The sequence below is a fragment of the Phascolarctos cinereus genome, unplaced genomic scaffold, assembly GCF_003287225.1.
Source record: "Phascolarctos cinereus isolate Bilbo 61053 unplaced genomic scaffold, phaCin_HiC Scaffold_4;HRSCAF=312, whole genome shotgun sequence".
NCBI classification, from domain to species: domain Eukaryota; kingdom Metazoa; phylum Chordata; class Mammalia; order Diprotodontia; family Phascolarctidae; genus Phascolarctos; species Phascolarctos cinereus.
The window spans coordinates 644,974,257-644,999,177 of record NW_027555847.1 but is presented as its reverse complement, the minus strand read 5'-3'; the positions used below and the strand labels follow the sequence as shown (position 1 = coordinate 644,999,177).

Below are 24,921 nucleotides of genomic sequence, written 5' to 3'. Positions count from 1 at the left end.
CCAAGGGTGTCATAGAGAAGATTCCTGTTCAGCTGTGAGGTGGTCTAAAGATCTCCTACAGTCTCTTGATTCTGTGGTTCACACACCATATTGTTCACTGTATGTGGCTAAACATTGTTCCTATGGAATTAATCTCTCACAATGTTTTACTATCATATTTTCTAAGAATCAACAAATGGTATTATTTATAATATGCCTTGTATTACAATAGTTATCTTTCAGAATATATACCTTATGAATACACTGAGGAATATAGACCTTATTAGCAGAAAAGAAAGGCCAAAGTTCAGGAGGTAGGTGTTAGAAAAGTTTTTAGAATTTGACATGGGGCAAAAATCAGTGTCATATTTCTACTCATTACTAATGTATTAATGTATGTATCAAGGATCTTATTTTTTATGATATTTCATATCTTTCTTTTGTCCTTAAAGGAAAATAAACATTTTATGTGTGTTCTCTGCATTATTCATGCAGAACTTGTACAAATTTTGTTTGTTTCTTTCTGTATTTCAGCTTTCAGAAGAAGAGAAGATCCAGCGTTACAGCATTCTTTCTGAGCTCTACGAGCTCATTGGTTTCCATCGCAAATCTGCTTTCTTCAAGCGGGTAGCAGCAATGCAGTGCGTGGCCCCCAGTATTGCAGAGCCTGGGTGGAGGGCTTGCTACAAACTGCTCTTGGAGACTCTTCCTGGCTATAGCTTGTCCTTGGATCCCAAGGACTTCAACAAAGGTAAATTCTAATCCTGTGGGAGTACAAGATATTTATGAATTCACTAATTGCTAAGAATATGGCCTCAATTTTTATTCGTATCCAGTTTGTATGAAACCTGAGTGCAAACTATGATGGCTGGGTTGTTTGTTGTTGTTGTTGTTGTTGTTTTTTAGTGTCAACAACAAATCAGCAAGCATTTATTAAGCACTTATTGTGTGCCAGGCACTCAGCTAAGTTCTGGGGATACAAAGAAAGGCAAAAAACAGTTCGAGCTTTCAAGGAGCTCACAGTTGAATAGAGGAGACAACTTGCAAACGTCTGTAGCATACAAGAGATATGCAGGTAAAGTGAAGGTTGTCACAGAGGGAGAGCCGTAGCAGTGAGAGGACATCTAGTGTGTATGTGTGTCTATGTGTGTGTGTGTATCTTTTTCCTTACAAAGAGATAACAGCTTTAGGAGTACAATCCTTTTTCAGAGCAGCCTGTATCATTACCTCTATGTATCTAAATACACATAGAGGGTGTGATAAAGACCTAGTAAAGTTTTAGGCTATTAAAACTGAGTATACAAAGCTAATTAATAATAAAACTTAACAATGTACTAAGACTTTTGAGATACTTTGTATATATTTTCATACACCCTTAGGTGTGTATATATCTCTGTGAATACATAGGACAGGAACTGGACTAGTGATTTCATTTTTATAGGGAACTCCTAGGTAAGGAGACTCCTTCTCCTAATGTAGGTAGGCATTCTTTCTGAAACTTAAAGTCTTAGAGAGTTGCCTAAAGAGATGAATGATTTCCTTAGGGTTGCGTGGCCAGTCTGCATCAGAGGTAGGACTGAATTCAGGTTTTCTTTGGTTCCCATTGCCCAGCACCATGCTGTGCATGTAGTAGGAACTACTAATATATAGATATGACTAATGTATAGATAGAAATACAAAGATAAAGAATACATGGTCTTGCCCTCAAGGGTTTAGTAGACACATTGGTTGTTGGTTCTTTGACCTCAGTTTTGAGTGATGTGGGAATACCTATTCAGTTTGAAAATTAAAATTTCTAATCAAATACTTTCACTATTTAAAATGAGACTGAGGGGACAGCTAGGTGGTGCAGTGGATGGAGCACCAGTCCTGGAGTCAGGAGGACCTGAGTTCAAATGTGGCCTCAGACACATAGCACTTACTAGCTGTGTGACCCTGGGCAAACCCCAATTGCCTCACCAAAAAAAAAAGAAAGAAAGAAAGAAAGAAACTGAAAGCAGTCTTTGATTATAAATCTTGATTAGGCATCATGGTGGTGCTATGGATTGAACAGTGGATTTGGAGTAAGAATGACTTGAGTTGAAATCCTACCTCAGACTCTTGTTAGCTTTGTAACACTGGGCCAGGCACTTAACCTCTCTCTGCTTCAATTTGCTCATCTCTAAAACATATATAATATCATCACTTACCTTACAGGGTTGTTGTGAGGATTCAATGAGGTAGTATATGTAAAACACTTTGTAAATCTTAAAGCACTATAGAAATATTAGCTATTATTATTATTAAAAATTGGGGCAAAGGAATCAGAACCTCAGAATTCTCTCTCCAGTTATATAGATTGGTGATAAAAATTATGACTAATATTTGTATCATTTTACATTTCACAAAAAATTTTCATATCCATGATCTCTTTTGATATCTCAGTTATCCTGTGTGGAAGTTAGGCAGGAATTATTCAAGGAATTTTTCAAGGTGAGAAAATAATTTCACAGAGGTGATTGAAGAAATCTAAATCATCAGATTTTAAGTGCAGTTAAATTTTTTAATGTTCTTAGGTTGCCTTGCACATATTAGGTATTAAGTAAATGTTTAATAGTATTTATAGTGATATGCACATTTGTATTTTCTAAAGTCAAAGCATGGTATGGTGCTTTCCTTGACTATAGTAGGTGCTTCATAAATGTTTGTTGAATTGCATTGTGCCTTTTCGTAAAATAAGGATGTGGGAGCTGAAAGGGATCTTAGGACTAGTTCCAAGTTGAAACCAAAGCTTTTGTACCTTGATGCTAGTTGTGCCTTTGGCCCTGCTTAACTTGGAGCATATTTTACCTTTTCAGCCTCTGCTCAGAGGATGGCCCCAAAAAGTGAGGAGATATTTTTTTCCTCTACTCTCATAGCAGGGAAAGGCTTAGACTGAAGTATGAAAATGACTGGTCATTTTGGTGCGGAGGAAAAAAAAAATCAGTCAAGTTAGTTATTTAGCATCACAGAGATGGAAAAGCCAGGTTATGTGATTTATTTCTTTTAAACTAGATGCTACTGGTGTTGCAGGGTTGCAGCATGATAATAATACTCCCAATAATAACTCCTGTTTATACAGTATTAGGTGGTTTGTAAAATGCTTTTATTGCAACAACCCAGTAAGGTTGGTAGAATGAGTATTAGTCTTTCTGTTTTACTGATGAGAAAATAGGGTCACAGAGAAGTGAGATGGCTGGCCTTTCATTATGGGGACAGGAATTAATACTTGAACTCAGCTCTTGTTTCAAGTCCAATGTTTTTTTCCCACCACATCATACTTTCCCTGCTGCCTGAACTGTTTACAAGTTAGTGGATGAAATGGCTTATTTTCTTCTGGCTCTCCTTACCTTCATTATTTAAAACTTGTCTGGCCTATTCATAGCTTTTCAGCTTATTATGATCAAATGTTTATTGAGCATCTTCCCCTTAGACTGAGCCCTCGAGTTAGAGAGGTACGTAATACACGTGGCCTGCCCTTGAGGAAGCTATCATTACATCTTATCATGGAGGTAACTGCAGGCAAAATTTCTTTGGTGGTTATGAAGAATAAAATGGCATTTGCAAATTCTTAGAAATTATTTGGTGTGATAGAATTGTATCCTAATTTGGATTAAAATGGAGACTTGGAAAGGTAATGATGCCTACAGCCAAATCATTTTAATTTATTTGAATCCATTTTCAAAATCTTTGACATTTTAAATTTAGTACTAGTTGAGTGGTAATTTTTCATCTGGTTCTCTGGGAGGAAATTATTATTGTAAAAGGTGGGGAAATGTTAAAATATGTCATCCTATTGAAGGGCAGGGGAAATTATTTTGACCAGATTGGTCTTCTCTTCCAGTTTCTCTAAGTAAATATCATGTAATGTTCTCAGAAGAATGCTTACTAGTCTCCAACATGTAATAAAATGTTTATTGTATGGATTTTAATTTAAAAATATTTAGAAGGGGAAAATAAGAAATATTATTCTTAGCTGCTTTACTTTTGCCTTTGATAACAGTAGTTACAGACATATAGTTTGCTTTGTATTGCTTGAGCTTTGGAAGGGATGAAACATGTCAAAGAGATGCATAGGTAAATGGTATTTAAATACAATAGAACTCACTGTAGTTTCCATTTAGGCAGTGGAGACCGGCAACTATTTCATGATGAAGGGGCTTTATTTGAATGGCCTATACTGCTTCAGAAGCAGCTCTAGTTGTCATTAAGATTTTTGGCTGACTTTTCAAGTGGTGTTTTTGATGAAGGCTTTCATCATACTTGAATAAGAAATGTTGAATTCTGAAATACAAAGCCACGAAGGTTTGATTTGAGGCTAAGCACAGCGGCTTTAAAAAACCCAAGAACCAAAAACAAAAGCCAACAGGGGCTACTTGCTCCCATTTTGAAGTATCCTCCTCCATCATGATGCTTGGGCTATGATGGCAGAGTAGGAGGGAAGCAGCAGAGGTATTCTCAGGTCTTCAGAGGCCTATTTGTGCTATTCTGAGCCACTGTTCAGAGTCCTGGCCTTAGGGTTGAGTTTCATGGTCAGTTCCACATCTTGGTCTGGATTAATGGTGTAGAAATAGACTATATTGGTCAGGTCCTGGGCCAAGTCAAGCTTCTTGTACTCGTCAGGTGAGATTTTAGAACCATGTATAGTCTTTCTGCTGTGTTCAGAGAGGAGGGAGGTGTACTTTGTAGCTGAGTGCTTGAAGGTGTCAAGCCCAGTGTTTCGATAAACGTATTCTTCTGGCAACTTCAGCCTTGGTTGGCCACTATCATCTCATCCATTGAAACATGACCCAAGGGCAGACATAGCAAGTAGTCTTTTCCATCAGGGGCTTTCTGGGGTAGGAAGTTGGTGAGGAGGTTTTCAAAGTAGCAGGGCAAGTTGGACACTGATCATTGGTGCAGCTAAAGCCTGGAAGTATTCCTCAACCTCCCCATTGCCATCAAAGCGCCTGCCAATCAACTGGTCTTTTGTCAGCTTCTTTACAGTTTCTGGTCCATTGTAGATCACATGACTCAAGTCCAGGCATTTGGACAGATCAGCCAGAAGTTTACCTTTCTTAATCTGCTCCTGGTTGAAAATTTCCCATTAGATGGTCACAGCAAAAGCTGGATAGGCCTCTGCCAGACTGGCTCTAGGTTCTTTTTATCCTTCTGATCTCTTCATACCACCTCTCTCTGCAATCTTGATGCTTCAGTTTTTTTTTTCTTCTTCTACTTTCTGCTGGGGTTTTTGAGTCACCTTATGAATCTTGAATGTCCTGTCTTCCAGGAGGGTTTGGCAACTGAACCACACTGAGCATCTATTCTTCCAGAAGCCACTACTAGTTTCTTGTCAGCCCTGAAGAGTCACAGAGCAAGAGAAGGAACTCAGATTAGAAAAGTCTTTTCTTCTAGCATCCTGACATAAAGGAGCTTACCCTGGCTTGTCTTTCTTTCCAGATTTGTTGAATATTACTCTCTTTCACATACTATGCTGTAGCCAAACTGGCCTGCTTGTTGGTCTGCAAACATAATCTTGCATCTAGGATAAGGGGATAAGAGTTGGAGGGGGAGGGAAGGGAGAAATGAATAAGCATCTTTCTATCTATCAACCATCTATCTATCTATCTATCTATCTATCTATCTATCTATCTATCTATCTATCTATCTATCTATCTATCTGTCTATCTATCATATTACTATGTGCCAGGCACTGTGCAGAGTGCCTTACAAATATTATCTCATTTGACCCTCACAACAATCATATGGGGTAGGTACTGTCATTTCCATTTTATAGAAGAGGAAATTGAGGCCTAGAAAAGTGATGTGACTTGCCCAGGGTCACATAGATAATAAGTGACAGAATTGGAATTTGGCCCCAGATCTGCTGATTTCAGTTTCAGTGCTCTTTCTACTTTGCTGTTCTGCCTTCCAGTTTCCTTCTTATTGGATTTTGTTTCTTCATGTGTTTTCAGAATTTCATTTCTGATAGCTCCTTATCCTTCTTGGGCTGACTTTTCCTTTAGAATTTTAAGCCATAGGATTCCATTTATCCTTTCTGAACTCTTAAATCTGTTCTCACAGAATCAGTGGTATCTGTCAGGTTACACCCAGCATTCTTTTTCTTTACTTAAACTTTCTCTACCATGTTTCCCCATCCCACTGGATTTCTACATGAGTAAATTTCCTTAGTATATATTGCTGCTCTCCTAATAATAGTAATAAAAAAATAATGATAGCTTGCAGTACACGTAGCACTTTTAAGGCCTGCAAATTGCTTTACAGATATCTCATTTTATTCTCACAACAATTCTGGGAGGTAAGTGCTATTATAATCCCCATTTTACAGATGAGAAACCGAGGCAGGCAGTCATTTAAGTGACTTGCCCTTTTATCTAGCTAGTTCATTTTAGATAACGTATAACTATGCACAGCCATATCCCAATTATGGATCCTGTGCTACTAAGTCTCAGTCTAAGAGTAATACTCAGATGCTCCAAGGAATGGTAAACTCGTTTATATATAGGCACTTCTTATAACTCCTATATATCTGTTCATCTTTTGTGACTTTTGTCCATGACTTCTCACAAAGCTACCATAGGGGGTCCATTCAAAATGCTGGGGAGCTTCCTCATGCTTTTTTAAACATTATGTACCATTACAACATGTTGACTGTCCATTTTGCTATTTCTCATTTTTACCACGTGACCAGCAGATCCATTTTTGTGGTTATACATTTTTCCTTTACCTCATTTCTGGATAATTCCTTATTTGGAATGTGTTTTAACTTGTTTATGCCTACCATGTGCCTCTTCATTACTCTTTTGGTGACCTTCAGCTTCCCTTTTTTTGAGATTATAGTATTCTATGACTCACTCATGTTGTACATGACTGTACAACATCACTGAAAGTATATTGGTGTTATCAAAATGGGACTTTGTTTCAGGGAGAAGCGTGGAGTCATTAGAACACCTGTAGAACCCCACCCCCCTTTAAAAAAATTAATTTATTTAGTTTTAGTTTTCAACATTAAATTCCATAAGCTTTTAAGTTTTAAATTTTCTCCCCCTCCCCTCTTTCTCCCTCCCCAAGACAGCATGTAATCGGATACAGGCTCTACATATGCATTATTATTAAACATTTTCCCGTTAGCCATGTTGTAAAGAAGAATTGGAACAAATGGGAGGAACCATGAGAAAGAAGAAACAAAACCAAAAAAAATAAAAGAGAGAGAGAGAGAGAGAGCGAGAGAGAGAGAGAGAGAGAGAGAGAGAGAGAGAGAGAGAGAGAGAGAGAGAGAGCGCAAATAGTATGCTTCGATCTGCATTCAGACTCCATAATTCTTTCTCTGGATGTGGATAGCATTTTCCATCTTGAGTCTTTTGGAATTGTCTTAGATCCTTGTATTGCTGAGAAGAGCTAAGTCTATCAAAGTCAGTCATCACACAATGTGACTGTTAATGTCAGTGTTCTCTTGGTTCTGCTCACTGCACTCAGCATCAGTTCATATAAATCCTTCAGGTTTTTCTGAAGTCTGCCTGCTCATCATTTCTTATAGCACAACAGTATTCCATTACATTCATATACCACAACTTGTTCAGCCATTCCCCAATTGATGGTCATCCCCTCAATTTCCATTTCATGGCCACCACAAAAAGAGCTGCTATAAATATTTTTTTACATGTGGATCCTTTTCCATTTTTATGATTTCTTTTGGATACAGCCCTAGAAATGCTATTGCTGGGTCAAAGAGTATGCACGTTTTTATAGCCCTTTGGGCATAGTTTCAAATTGTTCTCCAGAATGGTTGGATCGGTTCACAACTCCACCAACAATGCATTAGTGTTCCAATTTTCCCACATCTTCTCCAGCATTTATAATTTTCCTGTTTTGTCATGTTAGCCAGTCTGATAGGTATGTTATGGTACCTAAGAGTTGTTTTGATTTGCATTTCTCTAATTAATAGTGATTTACAGCATTTCATATGGTTATAGATACCTTTAATTTCTTCATCTGAAAACTGCCTATTCATATCCTTTGACCATTTATCAATTGGGGAATTATGTGTATTCTTATAGATTTGACTTAGTTCTGTATATATTTTAGATATGAAGCCTTAATCAGATGTGCTGGTTGTAAAAATTCTTTCCCAGTTTTCTGCTTCCCTCCTAATCTTGGTTGCATTGGCTTTGTTTGTGCTAAAACTTTTCAATTTAATGTAATCAAAATTATCCATTTTGCATTTTACAATGTTTTCTATCTCATTTTTGGTCATAAATTCTTCCATTTTCTTCAAATCTGACAGGTAAACTATTCCTTGCTCTCCCAGTTTGTTTATGGTATCAGCCTTTGTGTCATGTACCCATTTAAACCATGTATCCATTTTGACTTTATTTTGGTATACAATGTATGATATTGGTCTATGCTCAGTTTCTGCCCAACTATTTCCTAGTTTTCTCAGCAGTTTTTGTCAAATAGTGAGTTCTTATCTCAGAAGCTGGAGTCTGGGTTTATCAAACAGTAGATTACTATAGTCATTGACTACTGTGTCTTGCATACCTAACCTATTCCACTGATTTACCACTCTATTTCTTTGCCAGTACTAAATGGTTTTGATGATTGCTGCTTTATAATACAATTTAATATCTGGTAAAGCTAGGCTACCTTCCCTTAGTGTTTCTTTTCATTAATTCCCTTGATATTCTCGGCCTTTTGTTCTTCCAGACAAATTTCGTTATTTTTTTTTGTTGTTGTTAGTTTGATTGGTATGGCATTGAATAAGTAGGTTAGCTTAGGTAGAATTGTCATTTTTATTATATTAGCTCGGCCTACCCATGAGTAACTGATGTTTTTCCATTTAGATGTGACTATTTGTGTGGAAAGTGTTTTGTAATTGTGTTCATATAGTTCCTGGGTTTGTTTTGGCAGGTGGACTCCCAGATATTTTATAGTGTCTACAGTAACTTTAAACGGAATTTCTCTTTCTATCTCTTGCTGTTGGGCTTTGTTAGTAATTGTACAACATTTTAAAGACAATCTGGCCCGTTTACTTCCTGTTCAGTTCTGGGCCCAGCTTATTGTCCATTTGCACTGTGTGTACACACACATACACACATATACATATATGTATACACACATATTGGTATATGAACTATATAAGTTGTTCCATACGCACCTACTGACACACCCACACCCACACACATACACACACACACACACACACACACACACACACACACACACACACGTAGTCATTATTTATACTCTGGGGTTTGATTTAATCAATACAATGTCATCTGAATAGGAGCGTCCTGTGGCAGGGCGTTCAGTATTTCTAGGGATTCTTTCTTCAGTTTTAACACTGTTCTGAACTTCTCCCTAACAGTGGCTAGTACCTTGGCAAGTGTAAGTTTCCCTGTTTTTAGCTTCTTTTGATATTAATATTATGAGAGGGTCTTTGAACAAAGCTACCTCTGTTATATCTTTCAAGGATCTTGTATGATTGTTAAAATATGCATGGGAAAAACATTGTTGAAAAATTGCCTCAGTTGCTCCCTTCCCTCCCTTTGTTTTTATTTTTAATATATTTTTATTCACTTATCTGTGTGTATCTTATTGGTTTCTCTGGTAGATAATAGCTACTCGAGGCCATTTATTGCCTAATAGGCATAGTACCTGTCACAAAAGTATTTAATAAATGTGTGTGAATTGATTGAAATCTTCCTTGTAACAAATCAAAACAGGTAAGCAAAACTGACTGAGCTATCATGTCATATGCAATATTTCACACTTTGATGACTTAAACTTGAACTTTGTACCTTTTGACAGTCTATAGATTTTATTGATCAATACTTTGCTCCCTGTTTACAGGGAACTTCTGGATAATTTTAAATATTTTTCCCTGTATATGATATTCAGGCTTTTAAAGTCATGTTTTTGTGGGACACCTATGATTCTTAAATTATCTTTGTGCATCTTGTCTTCAAGGCTGCTTACTTTGGCTTGTGTATATTGATAGTGTTGTTGCATTTTGATTTTTATCAGTCAAATTTTCTTCTGTTTTTGTGTTTTTGAAGTCAAAACCTGTCATTCTTTTTTTTTAAAGACTATTTTGTAGTGATTTCATGTCATATTTCTAATTATTTGTTTTATTGACTTCTTATTTGAGAACTTTAATTTTTGCACTAATTTTCATTCTATTTTATTTTTAAAATTCTCATTTCAATCATACTAGAGTTTCTTAGTACTATTCCTTGCTGTTGATCCCACAGAATTAATTAATTTATTTGAAGGAGATGCATCCTATTAGGAGGTAGTATTGACTCACATGGTAGCCAAGGAATTCTAAATCATCTGTCAGTAGCTTGAACCTTAGACTTCTGGGCCAATTAAGTCTCAAGGATAGTTTCATTACCTTTTAAGGGAAAACTAGTTTACCCTGTGTGACAGGGACCTTAGTGGATGTTGCCTCAAGTAGGTTTATCAGGGTTGGTCATGATAAGTGTGCATCAGGTTGGGAGCCATTAAGGAAAGCTGTGCCTTCACAGAGTCCTTCATTGTTCTTTCAGAAGGCATTTCATTATATAGAAGTGTTTCTTAACTTTTCATATTCTTGCTCCAATTTTAATTAATATATATTGGATGCATTTTTTTTTTGGAGATTGTGGGGCTGGGAGTCACAATCCACTTTTTTGCCAGAAGGTCTAGCTGGGTTTTGGTTTTTTGTTTGTTTTTGTTTTTGTTTTTTTGCAGTGAGAACCCCAGGAGATGTCTCAGATAATTGAAGCCTCTCCCTCTCCCAACCCAGTCATTGCCATATCATGCCTCTGCCCAAAGCTTGTGATCCTTTTCTTGAATTGTCATATGTTTTTTCATTCCTGTCTAGTTGGCATGTGGTATACTCTGGTGATACAGTTACCTTATTTCTTCTTGTAATGATCTTTATCCAGAAATTTTTCTGCTCTGATTCCTGGATTTCCTTCCATGAATTTATCTTCTTGATATAGAATATTACTTCCCCTCATTTATTTGTTACTTTGGAACTAAAGCATACCCACCCAGAATCATATTTCAGTCATGGGTTTCATCTCACTGACTTTCGGTGATACTTATGAGGTCAAATTTGCCCCCTTGCATTTGGCTGTCTGATTCTTGCTTGTAACTTTTATTTTGTGTTTTTGGTCTATATTCACTGTCTGCGGGTTTTATTGCTTGCTCTTTCCTTGGAGTATGCTTGCTATGAATTTTTGGTCATCTCTATTACTATTCTGCTTCCTACAGAGTGGCTAGGCCCTATAGTATCTAGTTTACTGTATACATGTAGGCAGTTCCCCCAGCACTCTACCCCTTTGCTTAAAGCCTTTTGTAAAAAAATGAAATTTTTGGGCTTTAAGCAGGTAATGTTCTTTCCAACCCTTGTTTAGCTATACTCCATCCCTGACTAGGAACCAGTCGTGTTTAATCTGTGCTAGGGGCTTAATAGATATTTGTTGAATTCTTGGTGAATTACTAACTTCAAGGATGAGGGCAGAAGAAAAAGAGTAGCTCTGTATTTCCAAAGCCTCCATTTTAGGAAGGTTCTCCAGTGACTCATGTGATGGAAATAATGGAAAGAAGCTATGGAGAAATACTTCTGAATTTTCCAGAATGCTTTTTATATGCATTCTCATTTTATCCTTACGATACAGACCTATGAAGCAGATAATATGGATAGTGCTGGCAAAATTTTATAGGTGAGATAACTGAGACTTCATTTAACTGACTTGCTAAAGGTCACACAGATAGGAAATGGTTGGGAAGGGACTTGAGCTCTATATCTTGTGTGCTTTATTTTGTCTTTTTTTCAAAACAAATTTTATAGCTTATATCTTGTGCCATATTCTGTGTTTATCTTGGATATCCTCCTACTCCATGAAATCTTCCTTGTAACAAAGAAAACTCTTAAGAGAAACCAGAGTGATCAAGTTTGACAGTGTATACAAAATTTCCCTATTTCTTTACTGAAAGGAAGATTTGTTTCCTAATCTGTCTTCTGGGGCTTCAATTAGTTTCATAGTTCTTCAGCATTCATCTTAATTATCTTATTGTCTGTGTTCTTCTCTTGGCTATGCAATTCTTTTGGTGCTTCTTTGAATTCTACCTATCCACTTAATCTTATGGTGAAATTACAGTCCATTACATTCTTATACAACAGTTTGTTCAGGTATTCCCTCCCCTGTCAGTGGACATCCCCCTAATTTCCAGTTTTTGCTGTCAAAAAAAGTGAATATTTTGCATACTTGTGGGGTTTTTACATTGTACTTCCTACAATAACGGCCTCTTTCTTGAAGGAAAAAATGCCAGCAACTCTACTTTCTCAGTGTGTGTGCCCTTTTATTTTTTTAGTTTTATCTTTTTGGGAAGAACTAAGTCTAGTTATTTTGTATAGCTCAAGTGTACTTTGTTTACAGATGTGGAATTATTTGACAGAGTGACATGGTCCCTAAACTCCCAACTTCATAGGTGCTTTTATCACAACGTGGCTCTAAACACCTTCCTTGATGTATTTGTAGGTCTGAATTCTGGGAGAAAGAAATGATCAAACTAGAACAAAACCTGTAAACTGTATAGACTCATAAATGTGTTGGTGCTGCAGCATTTTATTCTGGCAAGTGAGGTGCAACAGGAAAATAAAAAATGGCCAAGAAAGATTTATGTGGCCCTCTCCTGATAAGCTTCTCTGATACCAGCAAATACTCTTTCTGCTTTGGGTATACTCAATACATTAATAGGCTGAAGATGGTTAAGACACTAAGCACTCCTGTTGTCTGCTGTCAACTCATTTACTGCTGACCCTTTGGTGTATATAGTTAGAGAAAAACTCTTTGTCTGCAAGATTTTGTAATACAATATAATATTTCCAGGAGGGAGAAAAGCTGTGTTTGTTTATTGACTGGAATTATAAAGTAGCCTAGGAGGAATTCTTCCTGGAACTTTTGATTTTGCTACAGGCTTGTTAAGGGAGTTTTGTGTAGGGGGTGGGGATTAGATGGTCAGTATATATTGGTGTTGGCAGGTAAATGGAAGGTTGAATTGGAAATACCTTTAAATATAAATACATTAATTTCTTTTGGCCAGAAAAGCCTCATCATCCTCGTGGAGACCTGGTTTCTACTTGATGATGAAGGGACATACTGCCCCTCCACAGTGCCAGTCTGTGACTTCTTTTTTTTTCCTCTATCCCTTTTTTTCCCCTCTTTGGCACAATAACCCTTCATACAAACAGATGTCATTAGTCTCTGAATTATGTGATGCAGGTGGGGAGAAAATGAGAAGGGCAGCTCATAGAATCATACATGGCAGTGCTAAGCATTTATCCAAGGTTTTAACCCCCCCAAATTAATTCTGTGACAAAACCACTGGTGCTTTACAGTCAAAACCCTGGGTTCTAGTCCTAGCCCTGCCATTTACTAGCAGTATACTTTTCAAAAAGTCCCTCAAATTCTCTATGCTCCAGTCTATTAATTGAGATAATTTTTTGCCCTACCCATCTTACCTCATGAAGTTGTTGTGAGAATCAAATAAGATAATTTATGTGAAAATGCTTTGTAATGGTAAATAATTCAAAATATTTTATCCTATAAAAATAATGAGTAACTGGAATCTAATTGACTTGTACTTGAGGAGAAATGTACTTTTAAAGATTAAAAAAAAAAAGTTCAGACCTGTGCTTTAATTGATGTGGGGAGCTCCTGGTGAAGAGCTTCCTCTACCAAGTGGGTTAGAACTTTCTGTGCACTTCCATTTATAGTCCATTTATAGAGAGTAGCGTGGGGTACTGAGTTGATTAAGTGACTTGCCCAGGGCCACACATCCAGGATGTGTAAAATTCTGGACTTGATCCAGGTCTTCTTGCCTCTAAGGCCAGCTGCTATCCATTATGCCACGCTGCCACTCTTATATCAATTTGTTTAAGAGTAATAAGCTACAGAATTGTTTAAAATGAACCTTTTCACTGGTGATAGGTTACTTTATAGATAGGAACAGTCATACACTCTATTCAGAATCCAATATGTTCTCCATTATAAGGAAAAATTTATTATCATTTTTTTTAATGAGACAGGTGGCTTATATCACCCGGACCTGGCATCAGGAAAACCTGAGTATAAATTCAGCTGTAGATGCTTCCTAGTCTTGTAACCCTGGGCAAAGTCACTTAACTTCTGTTTACCTCAGTTTCCTCATCTGTAAAATGGGCATAATAATAGCACCTCCATCCCAGGGTTGTTGTAAAGGATCAAATGAGGTAGTAATTGTAAAGGGCTTAGAACAGTGCCTGGCACATAATAAGCACATATACATACATGTTATTATTATTTTGTTCATGTTGAGATTGCATGGCTTTTTGGGCAGTCTTTCTGTTCTGCCTTTTTTGTCTGTGAGGGATTACATGTTTGCGAGGAACCCTTAAGGACAGGAGCCTTACAAACCAAATGGATTTGTTAATGGCCAAGGTAGTGGCTGCAATAAACTCTAAAACTAGAAAACTTACTTTTAAGCATTAAAAATATTGTGCTGGAAAAATTTATCACTTTGGCAGCTTATTGGGCTTATACACTTTTGTAGTTGTAGTTGCAGATCTGTCTTAACAAAAAAAAAGTCTTTTTATTTTACAGGAAGGGTAATTTGAATTATAGAAATTATGGCTTAGTCAATATTAATGTTTAGCAGTGCCGTAAAACCCCGGCTTACTTGTTGTTAATCGTCTCTCATGCTAGCTAGATCATTATGCTTTTTTTTTTAATTTAGCAATGCCATATTTGGTCCAATTTGAAAATTAGAAAATAGACTTAATAGGATAGCATTGAAGTTAGTTTAATTGGATCTTCTTGAATTCATGACTAAATTAGATACAACATTTATTAAACCTCTAAAAAAACCTCATTGCATTGCTTTTTGTGCCTCTGCTTCTACTGAGAATTTTAGAGGACTTTCCTTTTTTCTTACCTGTAACTGCTATATTAAAGGTACTATGCTATTATTTTTGTATTTTAAAGGATTCCTGAGAGACCAGTAGGCATTGTGACTTAGTGCAAAGGGCATTTGTGGGAACTTAGGACCTGAGTTCATGAAAAAATAATAGTTCTTGCCCTCAGGCATCTCACAATCTCTTGGGGGGAAGGGGAAGAAATATAACATATACCCAAATAAGTATAATACAAGATAGAATGTGATTGGATCAGAGAGATTATAAACTTTTTTGTTGGAGAGGATATTTATATTGACAAAATCATAGATCCATAAAGTATTGAAGTCAGTGTTGGGTTAATGATGTTGAAGGCCTGGAAGATATCACAAGTTTCTGGGGGGGAAAATCATCAGATTTTTACAAATTAGATATTTATATTCCTCATAGGGAAAGAGTCGATGCTTATCTCTTGTCCTAAATTTATTGTAATAATTCAGTTGCAAAATGGCTTTTCTTAAATTGTTTGTATTTAGTTATAGCTTATATTTATATAGCTTTCATGAAGGTTTCAAATTCATTTTATAGATGATGGAACTGAAGTCCAGAAGGGGCCTTGCCCAGGAAGTCAGGATTTAGCTTAGATCATCTGGATTCAAGTCAAGTACTCTTCCATTAGACGATGCTGGGCATGTAGCTGAAGACCTTGATAATATGCTGAATCCCAGTATTCTCTTCCACATGGCATATATGTCTAGAATCCATGATTTTTCTTTCTTTTTGGTGAAGGGAATATGATGTAGTGGAAAGTATGTTGGATTTGGAGTTGTGATGGTAGGAAGGACAAGGTTGGCAACTGATTGGGTGTCAGGTGAAGGAATCAGGAATGGAGAATAATGCAGAGGTTGTGAACCTGGGAATGATGGTGGTACCTTTGGTAAAAAAAACAAACAAACAGGAAGTTCAAAGAAGGGTGGGTTTGGGAGAAACATAATGAAATCTGTTTTGGACATTGGTTTTGAATCCAGACTCTGTTATCCACATGACTGTCTGTATCTATAAAATGAATGGCTTGGATCAGTTATCTCTAAGACCTTTTCTTGTTGTATATCCTGTGATGCTATGATAGTTGAAGCATTTTTTTTGAATCACCAAGTTTCTACATAGTTTATCATTATGCATTTCCAAAAAGGCTAATTGTCATTTTTTGAATGCTTAAAATTATTCTGATTCTTTTCTTGCAGGAACTCACAGAGGATGGGCAGCCGTGCAGATGCGCTTACTTCATGAATTAGTGTATGCCTCCAGAAGAATGGGGAATCCTGCGCTCTCAGTCAGACATTTGTCCTTCCTTTTACAGACCATGTTGGATTTTTTGTCTGATCAGGGTGAGTAAAGTTTGTGAAAAATTCATTTTTCTTTTTAAAGCACACTAATACTTGGACAATTGGAATAATTGTTGAGAACCAAGGTAAACAGGCTGGCCATTTCTCTGCCTCAGTTCAGGAATTGTTCTGGGAAGTAAATAAATGCTGTCCAGCAGGCTATGCTTAGCTGTGTGCATTTGTGGCCTCAGGGTGTTTGTTTTAAGTTAACACATAAGAGACACATACCTTTTTTTGAGTAAGTGGTGGGGAACAATTTCTGGTTTTTCAACAGGGTGAGAAGAGAAGAGAATAAGCATTTATATAATGCCTACTGTGTTCCAGGCAGTGATGTGACTTGAGTGAGGCATTAAGAAAATTATATAGGCAACTGTATGAAAGGATAAATTGAAGAGAGGACAGACTAGAGGTAGATGACAAATTATTCCAAATGAGAGGCGATGAATGGAAAGATGGGTGGAATTCTGAGAGATATCTCAGAGGCCAAATAAAATAGGGCAAGATGATGAATTGAATAATAGGAGAGGAGAATGAGGGAAAAGTCAAAGATGGTTTTGACATTTTCAACTTAGGTGACTGGGAGGATAGTAGGAATAGAGAACTTGGGAGAAGTGGCAAATACCGGGGGAAAGGGAGTGAATTTGTTTTGGGAAAGGTCTGATTTGAGGTGCTCTTGGTACATTTAGGTGACAATAACCAGCAGACAGTTGGAAATGTGTATCTGGAGTTTGGTGGAGATGTGGGGTGGGGGTTGAGGTGTGAGATCTGGATTTGGGAATCATCTTCATCAAAGTCGTTATAATAGCCCTTCTATCTTTGGCTCTCACAGCATTAAAGGTATGTTACATATTTGAGGATTTTTAACTTCTCTGGTTTATAGCCTCCACTTAGAAAATCTCAGAAAATCACTACCTGACACCACTCAGTGTTCTGATACAACTTCTCTCTCTTCCCTTTCAAAGATCTTGTTTACAAAATTAAAGAAGAAAAGTTTTATTGAATGACTGAGGAAAACAAAATAGACACTCTAACCCCACCCCCAACAGTCTCTTAATAAATAGACACCTACTAGGTAGCAAGGTAGTACAATGGGTAGAGCTCTGGGCCTGGAGTTAAGAAGACCTGAGTGCAAATCCAGCCTTAAACACTAATTGTGTGACCCTGGGCAAGTCATTTAACTTCTGTTTACCTCAGTTTCCTCATTTGTAAAATGGGAATTATAATAACCTACCTTTCAGGGTTATTGTGAAGATCAAATGAGATATAATTGTATAATATTTGTAAAGCACTTAGCACAGTGCCTGGCACATGGTAAGTGTTATATAAATGCTAGCTGCTATTATTATTATTATTGTTATTGACCAACTGTCATCTACTTCTAATCTCTGGGTAAATTCCTACAGACCCACAATCTTGAATATTAGGGGTCTTTTTTCCCCCAGAGGATGTTGATAATCTCTCCTACAGTAACTTCTTCTGGAGTTTGTTATTGCTGTTTGTTGCTGCCCTTCTTTAGTTCTTCCAAGAAGGAGGTCCCTGTTTTTTTATCATTTTAATTTATCCGTGAATAATAATTAGTTACTGCCAGAAGGAAAATTCTGATTATTGGTCTGAATCCGTGTGGTGACATTCTTTGATCTGTAGTATCTTTTCATGCTTATTTACTATTACAGATAAAATATTAGTTAATTTTGTAGATACTTCATCCACATTTGGCACATGGTTTAACTAGACACTTTGTAGTAAGGCAAGCTAGGTGACCCAATTCATGTTCTGCTTCAGACACTAGCCACGTGACTTTAGACTCAGTTCCTTCAGCTGTAAAACATCGGGGATTTTGTGGCCTCTGAGGTCCCTTTCAGTTAATCTGTGATTTTAGTGTTTGCTTTAGTGAGTGCTAAAAGAAAAACCAGTTCTGTATTTAGCTGTGGCCATCTGTGGATCTTTCTGTATTTCCCAAATCACTCACTATCCTTCTGGGAGTTTTTAGGAATTTGCATTTGGCTCCTTGGTGTTATCTCTCTGCAGTGCCTAGTGTGGTGCTCTTTTCACACCTAGGTCTTGAAAACATGTTTTTGTGATATCTCCCAGAAGTACTGGAGGGGAAAATAAATAAATTCTAAATCTGAATTTGAATTAAGCTGTCCTAGTAAGAATTCTTTCCATGATATTCACATAATTTTTTTTTAAAGTTTGAAGAGCCTCATCATCTCGGTTCTGGTAGCTGCCAAACACTTAGACTTGATTAAATTATATTTTTCAATCAAGCAGTTTATGTGAAAAGAAAAATGCTTCCATAATGGTAATGATTTTTTTCTACTTTTCTTTCTTCCTTTCCTTTCAGCTTTTCTCTTTCTCTCCCTTCTCTCTTCTCTATCTCTATTCCCTTCTATTTGTCTTTTCCTTTCCTCTCACCTTTCTTCCTTTTTTATTATGTATGTGGAGTATTATTAAAAGCTGAGAATCCTGGAATTAATAAGTACAACTTATATTCACTAGTCTTTTATGATTATAGAGTGCTTCATATGCATTATATCATAAGAGCCACACAGTCATTCTGTGAAGTCTACAAGATAAGTATTGTTATCTGAGTTTCAGAGAATTGACTTCCTGAGGTTGAGTGACTTCCCAAGATCTCACAAAGTAATACAAGCTAAAACCAGGCTTGAATCTAGGTTTCTCTTTTTTTTTTAACCACTTTCCTTTCTTTCCCCAAGTCCAATGATTTCATTACAAGAGTTTCTCTCAGTACAACCTCTTAAAAAATCTCAGAGTTGAAAGGTATCTTACTATTATAATATAGTAGTATAATTATTATATAATATAATATATTACTGTTCATCAGATTTGGTGACCTTACTGTTCATCAATATATGAGAATTTGTCATCCTTATCTTGAATATAGGTTCATAGATTTAGAGCTGGAAGGAACTTTAGAGTTGAGACTCATGGAGGTTAAGTGACTTGCCCAAGGCCATTCAGATGTTGAGCGTCAGTGCTAGATTTTGACCCCAGGTCTTCTTCCTTTATGAATTCCTCCTCCTATTTAACATGATTTTTTTCCCTCTAAGAAGGTGGCTTTCATATGGCCTCATAATAAAGCATATCTTTTTCATAGAGCACCCTCAGTTGTGCTCTTGGGAAGAGAGGTTAATCACAATGATAGTGCTGTCTTTGTGTTGCAGAGACGTCAGATGTGTTTTCATATGAAATGTTAAAGCATTATGTTGACTCTTTGAGGTCATATTAATTAATGATTCAAAGGCACTTAGGTTGAAAGCAGAAGCACTTGGGCCATTTAATAATATGGAACCAATAGGAATGTCCTTAAAGATCTTTAGGTTAATGGTAGTTAGTTTAATTGAAATCTCTTTGGAAAAGGACAGAGTCAGAAGGTCTAGAAGGTTCTCTTCCCACCAGCCTGACAGTAACTAGCTTGACTTTGGACAAAGTTTAATTCTTCATGGGCTTTATAAAGTTTCTTCATTTATAAAATTGGGCTGTTATTTTTGTATTGCAATACAAATACAATTTGTATTGTATTATTATTTAGAATTACTTTTATGATATGATAACCTCATATTTCCAAAGTGTTTTAGGTTTACAAAATGCTTTCTATACAACAACATTGTGAGGTAGGTAGTGCAGGTGTTACTGTTTCTATTTTGTAGATGAAAAAGCTGAGGCTGACAGGTTGTCTATTTTGAATTTCTCACCTGTGTACATATAGTTTCCTAATTGCACAGCTGGTGAGAAAAAGAGTTGGGCCTTGAACCTAGTAGTCTGAATCTAAGACAAGTATTTTACAGTCATGGCTTATGGTATTAAGCACATGACTTTATAATTAACATTTTCAGTTACTCTAATAGTAGAATTTAAGCAATAACGTGATTAAGTGGTAGGATTGGAGAGACTTTTTTTTGGTTTGGAGAGGCAGTGGGGTGAAGTGACTTGCCCAGGGTCATACAGCTAATAAGTAGCAAGTGTCTGAGGTGAGATTAGAACTCAGGTCTTCCTGCATCCAGGACTGGTGCTGTATCCGCTTCACCCTGTAGCTGCCCTGAGACTTTCTTTCGGCTTTTTCACCTCATGTAAAAATGTAGTGGTCAAAGACCATTTGAGATTAGAAACTCTGGTTTGAGTTCCTTACAGCTAGCAGATCTTGGGAAAGCCCTTCATCTTTTCTAAGACTCTATTTTCTCTTTTTAAGTAGGGTTAATAATACCTTTGCTTTTTACCTCACTACCATTAGAATCCTATTCTTATACCTACCTCATCGTGATGTGGAGGTTATTTTGTTTTCTCAGAGGCTATACTGACTGAGTCCAAGCTCCTGATGGTAAATTGGTCGTTCCAAGAACCAGCCTGGCTCCGTTTGGAGAGGCTCATCATCACACCTTTTGTAAAGTGGTGAATTTTTCTATCACGGCAGCTTTCAAGGACCGCCTACTAAGTTATAGAGAGATTGCAGCCTGCAGCGGTAGAAGGGGATGCCCAGATTGACCAAAATTATAGATCTTTAAAGTATTGTTGCATTTACTTCATGGGATAATTTTAAAGATAAAAAAAAGGAATGTGCCTATGTAACCTGTGCATTAAGGGGAAAAATAAGAGTTTTATTTTGTACATGTTGAGTCTGAGATGCCGGTGGGCCATCTGGGTAAACCTGTTGAGCACAGTATTCCTTCGATCTCATTTGGTAGGCTCTTCCATTATCTGTGTGTGTCTTTGCTAGGGTGGTGGGAGCATGGCAGAGGTACATGTTGATGGTTTTCACCAAGTACTCCCTTTTGTGTTATCTAGAATGCACGAGGTTCGGAAAGGGAGTATTTTATAAACTTGTAGCACATATTCTAAGATAACTACAATTTAATTGCCTATGATGCCTCTGCCTCCTTCTTGTACCATTCTTGTATTCTCTACCTTTTCCTCTGCTTTCTTGACAATCCTGATGTAAAGACACCTTGAAATAGGTTATATGGAACCATGGGTAGATGGAAATGGACCTTTTTTCCCTCGCTTTACATCTGCATGTCAAACTGCTTATAGTGCATTGCTACTTGTTTTTTCTACTGTGACCTCGAACTCAGTGTGTTCCAAAATGAGCTTATTGTATTTCCCTCAGATCTTTCCTTTTTTTCCCCTCCGTTCTTTTAGTGGCACCACCTAGTCAGCTGTATTTAAAATCTCGGTGTATGAGCTTTGACTTTTTACATGCCGTAACCCCACACATAAAGTCAGTTGTCAGGTTGCCTAGCTGTCCTGCATTCAGAGATTTTTGGTGGTTTTCTCTTTCCCTCTAGGATAAGAAATAAAATCATCAGCCTAGCATCTAAAATCATCTGAAACCTAGACCCTACTTAAATTTCTAGTCTTATTTCTTGTTGCTCTTTTAATGTGCCCTTTGGTCCAGTGAAATTGTCTGACTTGATCTTCCACCTCTGTGCCTTTGCACGGGTGGTCTCCCTTATCTGGAATGCACTCCTTCTATTCCATCTCTTAGGGCCTTTTTTTTGACTCTGCCTTTCCCCTGTTGTTAGTGCTATCTCTATCTTCAATTTACTTTATGTTTGTATGTGTGTATATGTTTCTTTATTTTACTCATCTTTGTACATATTGTACTCCACTAGTATTATAGACACTCCTTGTTTTGTCTTTTTATCCCCAGTGTTTGGCACATGATACTTAACAAACGTTTGTCAAGTTGAGTTAAATTGACTCGGTTTCTCTTTCTGTGGCACCTCTTGCATATTCTCACAGCTGTCACCGTAGTACAGGTAGATCCTCACTACTCTTTACTTGCAACCCTCTTCCCACACACATCCTACCTATGAAAACCAGATTTGACTTTCTTAATATATAGTTATACTCATAACACTGCTCTGTTTAAAAAAAAAAAGTCTCCTGCGCTTCCCATGTCCCCTGGAGTTTCGTACTCTTTTGCCAGCGCTAAAAGCCCTCTATAATCTGGCTTTAACCTGTCTATTGAGCCTTTCCTGTGCTCCTAGTGAGCTTTCACCTGCGTGAATGCCCCTTTGTGCAGTAAAGATCTTTTTTGTTCCTCTCAGTGATCTCCAACTTTCCTGCCTTGGGCCATTTGATTTAGCTCCCTATCTATTGACAGGCAGAACATGAGAGTTCTGGTTAACTCTCTACTTAGTAAACTCCAGGGATTCACTTACTTCTAGGCTTAAATGCAGACTGGCACATAAAGCCTTCACCACTGGAACCCACCTTCCTTTCTATCCCTATTTGATGTTGCTCTCCTTCACACACTTTAGGGAACAGTCAAATTGGCCTTCTGTTCCTCACACATGATGGTGCATGTCCTATCTTTGTGCCTTTGGAGACCTAGAATGCTTTTTGTCTTTACATCTATTACTTAGAATCCCTAATTTTCTTCAGAGCTCAACTAAAATACCACCTTCTGCATCAGGGGTTCTTAATCTGTGGTCTATTTTATAAAATATTTTGGTAACAACTATATTTCAATATAATTCATTTCCTTTGCAAACCTGTATATTCTATGCATTTAGAGACATGATTCTAAGAAGGGGTCCATAGACTTCACCAGACTGTCAAAGGGGTCCATGATGAAAAAAATAAAACCAAAAGGTGTTAAGAACACCTGTTCTACGTGAAACCTTTGCTGTGTACCCTAGCTGCTGTTGTCCCCTCGGTGTTTATTTTGAATCTCTTGTGTATATTTACATATGTCCTTACTGTCTTTTCTAGTAGAATGTGAACTTCGAAGGGCTAGGACAATTTCGTTTCCATCTGTTCCAAGTTACTAGCACAGTGAGTGGTGCATAATAAGTGCTTAATAAAATGCTTCCTGGCTTGCTTTATTGATATTGTTATAACTTTTTTATCAGATGAGAAATGGAAAGAAGTCTCAATTGAAATAAGGGAATGATTATAGTTGACCGAAGTATAAACATAATCCAAATTAATGGATTTTTAATTTTCTGTATGCAAACATGAGTTCAAGTATGTTTTTTAGCAATGACTCACACAAATGCTTTTTGCCTTCAGTTACAATGAATAGCATTAAAAGGGAAGTTTTACATTTTTTTCCTTTGGACTTTGATCTTTCTGATGTTAAGGGCAGAAAGAATATTGAAGATCCAGATTTCAAGTCCAACTTATTGGTTTTAGGTTGATGGATTTTTTTAAAAAAGCTACAGATGTACACCTTTCCAAAGTGTACTCTTTTGGTTATTTGAGAAAAAAATGTCAGAGTGGAGATTCCATTGGTGGTAAAATAGGCTGTGTGTTCTTACTGACATAAAAATTATTTCTAGTTAGAGATTTCATGGCCTGCCGTAGGCGCCATTCATTACCCTTTCTGCCTACTTTAAGATGTGTATTTCATTGTTGTGGGTAGAAAAGTTTAGGTAAAAAGGAAAATGACTGTGACATTTGTTGCTTTTTTTCTTTTGATTCTCTTGACTTTAATGAGTAAGTTGTTCAGTGATGCTCACTTTCCAGCCAAAACTTTAATGTTTTCTACTTGATCTTCAGAGTGTCATTTAGGTTAATGGCAGAAGTTACCGGTTCTAGTAGATAATAAAAAAAAACAACAACAAACCATTTTAGGAACATATCTTTATTGATTTAGGTGTTGAGGTAAATGAAGGATTAATTAATCAGATTGAGCAGGGCAACAGATATAAATTAACATTTGACACTGAATTTCTGAGTGAGAGTAAGAAATTGCCTCACTGACACCTTCTTAATGGTATGGTTTAATGTGCTGAGATCTCTGCATGGTAGGTACCTGGAAGTAGTGAGTGCTACTTTGGTTATTATTCCAACTATTAGCAGATACACCTGGCATGATGCTAGCATGCTAATTAGCATGATCATTAGCATGATGACTGAATGAATACTTTGAATGCTGATATCTTTCTCTTTCCTCCTCAGTTTCATCAGGGCAGGTAACTAGTGGCCATTGAGAATGAAGGCGAGATTTTAAGCAGAGGGTTTGGGCCACAAAAAGTTCAGGGCTGTTTCAAATTCACATTACCAATTTTTTTTTAAACTACAGTAATATATTCAGTCCCTTGTAACACATGGAAGTCCACTTAGCTTCCTTGAACATTAGATGTAATGATGCCATTTTGAATTGTCTACTTTTTAATCCATACTATGGTGAGATCATACAAAAAAGCACTGATACCAGCTAGTATTCTTACCTCATAATGGTATAGATGATTGTTTCCATTTACATTGGAACTACATTCAAACTATATCCTTCTTAAAAGCTATAATTTATGTACATTAGAAATTTGCTGTGATCTTTGTTATCTCAGAACAGAATGTAAATTATGAATTTGGTTAATCTCTGGCTTTATGTTAAGAGCATTGTTGAAGTATCAGTAAACTCTGTCAAAGGGATTTAGTATCAAAACAAACTGCTCTGGAGTATTAGTTACTGGAAGATGTAAGATTGTCCTATAACAAAGCCCGTGTTTACAGCAAGGCTACAGTTAGGGTATAGGGTTGGCTTTCTTTTTTCTTTTTTTAAATTTGTTTCATTTAATTTGGATTATTGAAGTTGATAATTCACTAATATGACATCCTGGGTGTATGTGCAAATAAAAATGCTTTCTT

General features: G+C 36.8%; 1 protein-coding gene and 1 pseudogene across 3 annotated transcripts in view; one reads left to right on the top strand and one right to left on the bottom strand.

Moving 5' to 3' along the window:
* Window positions 1-24,921, top strand: part of TRAPPC9 (trafficking protein particle complex subunit 9) — a 942,595-nt gene that overhangs the window by 83,174 nt on the left and 834,500 nt on the right. For all 3 annotated transcript variants that reach the window (XM_020967021.2, XM_020967026.2, XM_078153761.1), the window contains 2 exons: window positions 514-730; window positions 16,165-16,308. In XM_020967021.2, the coding sequence (XP_020822680.1) occupies window positions 514-730; window positions 16,165-16,308 (361 nt within the window). The remainder of the gene's footprint in view (window positions 1-513; window positions 731-16,164; window positions 16,309-24,921) is intronic.
* Window positions 4,481-5,508, bottom strand: LOC144457207 (nmrA-like family domain-containing protein 1 pseudogene; annotated as a pseudogene).